A 7,495-nucleotide genomic window follows, 5' to 3' on the forward strand; every position below is an offset into this window, starting at 1 on the left:
CTCCAAACACATCCAGCCCTGGCTGCATCCAGAGAGGCAGTTCAGAAATCCCAGACTGACCTGAATGTGTGCATGGCTGCAAAGAGCACTCCAAAACAACACAGACTGCAGAGAAGTTTTCTACAGACAATTCTAAATTAATCTTTTTACTAAATAGCTTGCTGACACAAAGAGCAGCTAGACATAAATTAAACTGGGTTTATCCATGTCAGGCTCCTGAAGTTCACCATAAAATTTTACTCCTAGTGCTCCATACACACTTAATTTTGTTTGTGGAGGGTTTTTTGTGGTGTTTTTAAATTTTTTTTCTTAAATTTCACTTGGTTTGCATTGCTCAGTTGGCATTTTAGCAGCAATCAGTGCTCAGGGTTCTATACTCAGTGCAGAATGAGGAGTCAGTAGTCTGGGTTTCTCTGCACTCAGGAGAGAACCTCAGGCTAGAAGATGCTGCAGCCACCCAGAAGTGCCAGGCATGTGAAAGCAGGAGGTGTTGGTCACCCAGAAAACCACCTTCAACACCAACAGCATTCCTGAGGCTGTGGAAATCTGTAGCAGATGCCTTGACAGCTCACACAGCTGACACTGCCCTCTAATTCTGGGCTATTCCTAAAACAATTCTGTGTCCAGACTCCCCCCCTGCTCTGGTAAATGCTCAGAAATCTCTAATCAGGCTGGATAAAATCTGAGAACAAGCCAGATAAAATAACATTCACATGCAGAAAATGCATCCAGGCAAGGACCAGGTGAAGTTAAACAGATTGAGGAGACTCTCCAGTGTAACAGGAATTCCCTGGGGATTGGACAGCTGCAGAAAGGTACCCGGGAAGAGCCATGGGAGCTTGACCATGAGGGGAGGGGGCAAAGCAAAAACTAGAAAATAGACAGTATTGCCCACGAGTTTTGAAGCTGCTTAATTTTTCAATGCTCAGTGGTGAGAGGCTGATGAAATATTTATGATTATTACAAAGTAAGTTTTTAATCCTGAGAAAATGCAGTTTTTCATTGAGAAAAAGGAACCTCAGCTAATGCAAAAATTGTGTAAAACTTAAAAAAAGCCACTTTCCCCAGCAAGCAAGGCTGCTGATGAAAAACCAGCATGAAAAACCAGAATTTTTCACTTGGCTGTTGATAACAAGAGTTGTCAGAGCTTGTTGCTAGCAGCTGTGTTGTACAAAGAATTACCAGTAATGTTGTTCTGGACTCTTGAGTGTAGAGATCAGTTACCAGCCTTTGACCCTGCAGCCTTAGGGAGGCCATGCACACAATCCACACCACCTAAAATACCTATTTTTTCAACTACAGGCAGTTTCCTTGTCTTCATGCTTTGCACATTCCCTCTGCTCTCAGATACACAGAATGTTCTGGCATGCAACTGAAAAAATTCCTCCAGTTATGGATATTGAACCAACCCCTCCTGAGAGCTTAAACCAAGTCCTCATCTTTTCCCTGGTCAAACCCAAACCAAAGCAGCCAGCATCAGTTTCATTGGTAATTCAGTTAGCTCAATCCATTCCACACTTTGAGCAAGGGGATGTATCCATACCCTGAGTGCAGCCAGCAGGAGTGACTCAGCCCCCCAAAATCCCCGTGCCACAGCAGCTCAGTCGGGGGACAGATCCTGCAGGCTGGAGGAGCTTTAGTCCCTTTTATTCTGTGCATTGCACAAACTAAGCAATATTTGTGATCAGTAAAACACAGAACAGCTGCTGAAGGCCTGTAACCTGTCCCAGAATTTTGCTCCTGGCTCCTTCCCCTCTGCACTACTCTGCTGAGCTCAAGGTCTCTTGGCACGAGGACATGCGTGGCATTCACATTCTCTGAACAGAGAGAGACATAATTCTCTCTCTCAGGTTTTTTCCTGGAGAAGCACAGAGAGAAGAAGAGAAAACAATTCTTATCTCTATTCTCTGCTCTTGTTGTTTTTGCACATGTGGAATGTGTTATGGAGATTGTTTACCTGAAGGGATTTGTCAATTGGATTCTGATGAGGATTGTTTTGATTCTGGGTCAAAGCTGTGTCCTGGCTGTCTCAGACAGTCATGGGGTTTTCTTTAGTATTCTTTAGTATCTTTTTATAGTATAGTATTTCTTTAGTATAGTTATAATATAGTATTAATGTAATATAGCATAGCTTAATAAAGCAATTGTTCAGCATTCTGAATCACGGAGTCAGATGCCAATCACTCCCTGCATTTGATAGACATGTTTTATTTGACAAAACATTTCAACCTCCAATACAAAATATTATCACATCCATGTTGTTCCAGAGCTATCCCAGGAACTTAATTAATTAATCATGAGATAAAGCCTGTCTTATGAAACCTGAGCTGAATGAAACTCCTGCTGACTTGCTGTTCTCTTTGTGTGACAGTTTTACAGGTGCTTTGTGGCTCTCCTGAGGTGCAGCAAATCCCCCCAGAGCTCCTTGCCCAGGCTGAAAAAGCAACAACAAAACCCAGATTCTGAAGAGCTTCTGCCAAAGCCCAGCCAAGCCCAAAAGAGAGATCCAGAGCGTGGTGCTGTAGGAGGGCTCCAGGAAACAAGCTGCATGTGAGCAGAGGAGGCAAAAGGCTCTCCATCAGGGAATGGTCAGCCTGCACATGGTCCCTCTCTCCCTGTCTTGGATTGTGCTCCTCCAAAAAGTCTCATGTTGCTTTTCGACACAAACCTGAACAGACCATGATGAACTCAGCAGTTACAGGGTAAAGCTCTACTAAAATTTAAAGGGCACGTATTGGTTATGTTTCAAACTTTAGAAACTGCAGCTGAAGTTTAGGAAAATATATGTTTTAGGGACTTTTTAACTGTCAGCTTACAAAGTTAGTGTATTGTATTTAAGGGGTGCCCCGATGAAGGAAGGACTGATGACTCTGACTCCATGTTCTCAGAAGGCTAATTTATTATTCTATTATCCGATATTATATTAAAGAATACAATACTATACTAAAGAATGCAGAAAGGATACTTACTGAATGCTAAAAAGATAATAATGAAAACTCCTGACTCTCTCCAGAGTCCTGACACAGCCTGGCCCTGATTGGCCAAAGAGTGAAAACAACTCACAGCAGAATGCAATGGAACAATCACCTGTGGGTAAACAATCTCCAAACACATTCCATGCGAGCACAGCACAGGAGAAGCAAATGAGATAAGAATTGTTTTCCTTTTCTCTGAGGCTTCTCAGCTTCCCAGGAGAAAAATCCTGGGTGAAGGGATTTTTTCAGAGAATGTGACATTAGTGCACCAAAAGATAAACTCCTCCCAGCACTCGGGGAAGAAGCAGCTCTGAATGCCCAGCACTCAGCTGGGTGAAGCCCCTATCTCTGGGAATCTCTGGAAAATGCCAGCTTTTGAGCATTGGGAACACACCAGAGGGATTGCTGCCCTTTGGGCAGGTGGCTCTGAGGGATCTGTGGGCCAAGGGGCCAGGGCAGCCCTGGGCAGCAGTGGGAACAATTCTGCTTTCACCACAGCTGTCCCCCAGCAGGAAAACCAGGGGGGACCTTCTGCAGGATCTTCCTCCTGGGCATCTTTGAGAAGGGAGGGACAGGCGGTGCCTCCTACAAACAGAAAAGCCCCAGAAGTGCAGCGGGAGGAAGAATTGCAAACAAATGGGGAATAACCTTCTCCCTCATCAACTCTGAGCACAATCTCAATATTTTGACAATATTTTCATCCCAAACAGGAAGGAAAACATGAAATGGCACCATTCTGTGGAGAATTACTCCTCAAATCCCAAACTACACGGGAATGCCTTCTTTTTTTCACACAGAAGCAAATCCACAGCCCTGCCAACACAGCTGCCAAAAACTTGTACCACAGTGCTGTAATTACCATAATTAGCCAACACAGGGGTCTGGGGGAGTGAACCCACCATACATATCATTACCAGGGTACCTGTTCCAAAAGGATATTTTGATTTTTCAGATGATCAAAGCTGTCTTTTTCTTCCAGGGATGTGGGTTTATTTTTTCTTTGCAATATTAACAAAAGCTTCCATGTAGTCACAACATTATTTCACAACCTATTTCTTTTTTTATCCCTAAACCACAATTGTTCTAATAACCTAAATAACACCAAAAGTTTCAAAATACAGAAGCAGAAGCCACGAGTTGAGGTTTTTACTGAGGTTATATTTCTGGATGAAATCTAAGCAATAGATGCACTTACTGCTAAGCAATACTAATCAATTATTTATTCCCAAGCACATATTTTTAAAAAGTAGTTTGTTATTTTCAGATTAGAAAGCACGCCAGGAAATTTTCAGCTCATCTTTTCCCTTGATATTGTCTCTAGGTGGATTGTTCAATTCCAGTATGAATTTCCACATTAATAATAATATTGCAGCTCTGTGTCTGGTGGGTTTTGTGCATGCAAGGATTTGTTCTTAGAGCATACAAATCTGGTGTTGGTAGGTGTCTTGGAGGCTTTAAATAGTTCATGGTTTGTGATACAAATGTGTGTTTTCAGCACAAATTGTTGGTTTCTGTTCCATTAACCCTGTAACTTGCTGCAAACACCACCTGAGAGCAGCTTGTGACTGCCCTGTTTGGAAACATGCAGGATGTTGTAGCTGTAAATAAAAATATTCTCCTGTGGTACCTCCCCAGCCTCATCTCCTGAGCAGCTCACTACCACAGCCCTCACACAATTCCCACTTTTGGCACCAAAGGGACAGCAGCTGCATCTGATTTGTGCTGCCCCACAGCTCCTCTGGCCAATTTGCTGGATAATACCATCTAGGTGACACCAGTTTTATGAAAAACACACAGAAAAAGGCCATACACACACACCAGCACAAGCAAAACAACACCAAATTCCCCAGATTTCAATTTACACTTCCAAAGGGAGAGCAAAATTCTCCTCCTTGAGAAGGAGCTACAGCTCCCTTTTTTTTCAATGGGTGTACAGCTCTCTACTTTCTGAGCTTTATGAGCAGCTTGTAATTTCATTTCAGCAGGCAGGTTTGCTGCCATTAAAAGAGATGATAATTTTATAACCATTTATCTGGAGTTTTTTAAACAAAGCACTGTAGCTGTGTAACCAGCAGTATCACAGGGTATTCAGCAAGCAGTCAAGCCTTCCCTTACCTGTTTTTCAGCACCTTCAGTATACGAAAAATTAGCTAAATGAAGGAAATTCAGAAATTCAGCCCTTGCACTACTTTTTTTTTTTTTTTTTTTTTTTTTTTTTTTTTTTTTTTTTTTTTTTTTTTTTTTTTTTTTGTGATAAGGAGATGTCACCTCCCAGAGGCACAGACCCCCTTGTACAGATCAGAGCAAAAGCTTTCAAGAACTCTTTCACTCTTTCCTCTACTCTTTCCTCTTCTGTCTGGATTGTGGTGGTCCCATTCCAGGAAGAAATGAGGAAAAGTCTCTTCAGGCAACGGGAGTTTTCTCACCACTGCAGGAGAGTCTGAAACTTAATTTAAAGCAAATCAATTCTCAGTGACCCTCTGCCTCACCTGGAACTGAACATGAATACCAGCTCAGCTGCAAAAGGCCAAGGTCCCAGACCAGGAGCAGAACAAGCACAACTCCTGCGGGAGAAGGAGGAACACCCTCTGGAGCTGCAGGGAGCTAAATCCCAAGGAAGTTTGGGGTTAGTGGCCACGTGGGGACAGCCAGCACTCATTCTGGAGTTACCCTGCAGAGTTTCTGTCAGGTCTGGGGCCAGGACAACCCCCAGACAGGGAGGCAGCTGACACACATGTTATTTTTACATAGCACAGTACCAGGGGAGAACTAAACCTAGGGTGATTAACACTCACTGCAGTTGTTGTAGTGACTGAATTTGTCTTCTTCATAGGCTAGATGGCTTTTTCTCCCCTCAGTCTTAGAAAATATTGCCCAAAAAAGTGGGCAACACCAGTCACACTGCTGACAACTGAAATAACATCCAGCCCCCAGAAAATGTTTTGATATTTAATGGGTTTTCCCATCAAACTATGAGCAAATTCAATAACAGATGAACTAATTACACCAGAATGACAGCAGTACTGTCAACAGCCCACAAGCAACCCAAGTAGAGAGATTACACCAGGCAGCCCCTTTCCTTTACCTGATTCCTTGGTTTTCTTGTTTCCACTGAGCACCAGCAAGTCCTGCTGGTAGGGCCAGCTGAACTCGCAGTCTGTGAACAACTTTTGCAGAGCACCTTTCATTTCCCCCACAGGTTTTCTTGCAGAAGGCCTTTGAGCACCTTTTCTCAGCAGGAGAGGAGGCAGCATCCAGTTCTTCAGCTCTAGATCATCACACATGTGCTTGCATGCAGTTTCACTTTTGAATGTGTTCCTGGTTTAACTTTGCCAGAAGGCTGGAAGGCAGCACTCAGCTAAGTGGGAGCTCCTTCTCTTGCAAGAAGTGTAAGTTATCAGTTGTGATTTAAAGATAAAAACACTGTTTAGCAGCAGCGTTGGGACTGCCAGGGAAATCTGTCACTGAGGTAACAGAGATTGAGAGCTTTTCCAGGTCCTTCCATGAGATTTTCCAGGTAGAAGTGGAGCAGAGATTGTCTTCCAGGCAGCTCTTCATTACAAAGGTGGCATTAATTGTAATGTTGCAGTGTTTGCTCCTCAGCAGAGAGAGAGGCTGTTTCCAAGGAGGGAAAAAGGAAGGATGAGGCAAGTTTAGGCCAACAAATCCCCTTACTTAAAAGCTGCTTTTGCTTGAGAGAGAAAAACCACTCTGGAGAGCACTGGGGCCCTGGACCTGCCTGCACAGGGACACAGGGAAATTGGCTGGAGTTAACTTAGGGGTGTGGATTTAAAGTTAATTGGTTGAGCTGCATTAAGGTGCTTTGAGTTAGTGGTGCTTACTCTACTTTCAGATACAATTAATCTGAAGTACCTGATAGTAAAGCAACACTATTTGAAATCCAAGCCCACAGGAGGGTTTAACCAATTCAAACGGTCTGGTTATTTTAATTGTTAATTCAGGTCAACTTTCCACATCCTCACACAGCCCTCCAATGGGCAAACCCTGGGGTGTCAGCAGAGTCAGTCCCTGCTAATGCCACCAGCTGGCCCTGACCATGCACTCTTTAATCTGCAAGATGCACCACAGCTCTGTCATATCAAAGGCTGTCCAAAGGCACAAAAAGCTCCTGCCATCCCTTTCCAAGGTGAGCTCCACTGCAGTGGCTGGGTTTGGTCACTCAGAGAGGCAGGGTGCAGTCTAGAGGCAGGATTGCTGTGAGCAGAGAGCTCCTTCCCCCAGCTCTGCCCTGTGTGGGCACAGCACAGCCCCCCAGAGCATCCCAGGCTGGGCAGGAGCCTCCTGCACAGGGCTGCCCTGACACTGCACGTGCCCCAGACCACAGGGGGTTTTATGAGGCACTGATGCCTCAGGATTTCAGCTTTTCTGTTTTTCAGATCCTGCACTGCATTAGTGCATAACTCCACACTCATACACAGTGTTAGTTACTGCCTTCACATTTTGCTCAGACAGAACAAATCCTCTGGGCCTGAGATCCAGGGACACCCTACAGCCTCAGG

General features: G+C 44.1%; 1 protein-coding gene across 1 annotated transcript in view; it reads left to right on the plus strand.

Annotated features, from left to right (window-relative positions):
- Positions 1–2,951, plus strand: part of LOC121342072 (pinopsin-like) — a 37,747-nt gene extending 34,796 nt beyond the window's left edge. Inside the window, exon 5 of the mRNA XM_041416181.1 lies at positions 2,372–2,951. Within this exon, the coding sequence (XP_041272115.1) occupies positions 2,372–2,554 (183 nt within the window). The 3' untranslated portion in view covers positions 2,555–2,951. The remainder of the gene's footprint in view (positions 1–2,371) is intronic.
- The last annotated feature ends 4,544 nt before the right edge of the window (positions 2,952–7,495 follow it).

This window comes from Onychostruthus taczanowskii, unplaced genomic scaffold (assembly GCF_017590055.1).
Source record: "Onychostruthus taczanowskii isolate IOZ18803 unplaced genomic scaffold, ASM1759005v1 scaffold51, whole genome shotgun sequence".
In the NCBI taxonomy this organism is placed as follows: domain Eukaryota; kingdom Metazoa; phylum Chordata; class Aves; order Passeriformes; family Passeridae; genus Onychostruthus; species Onychostruthus taczanowskii.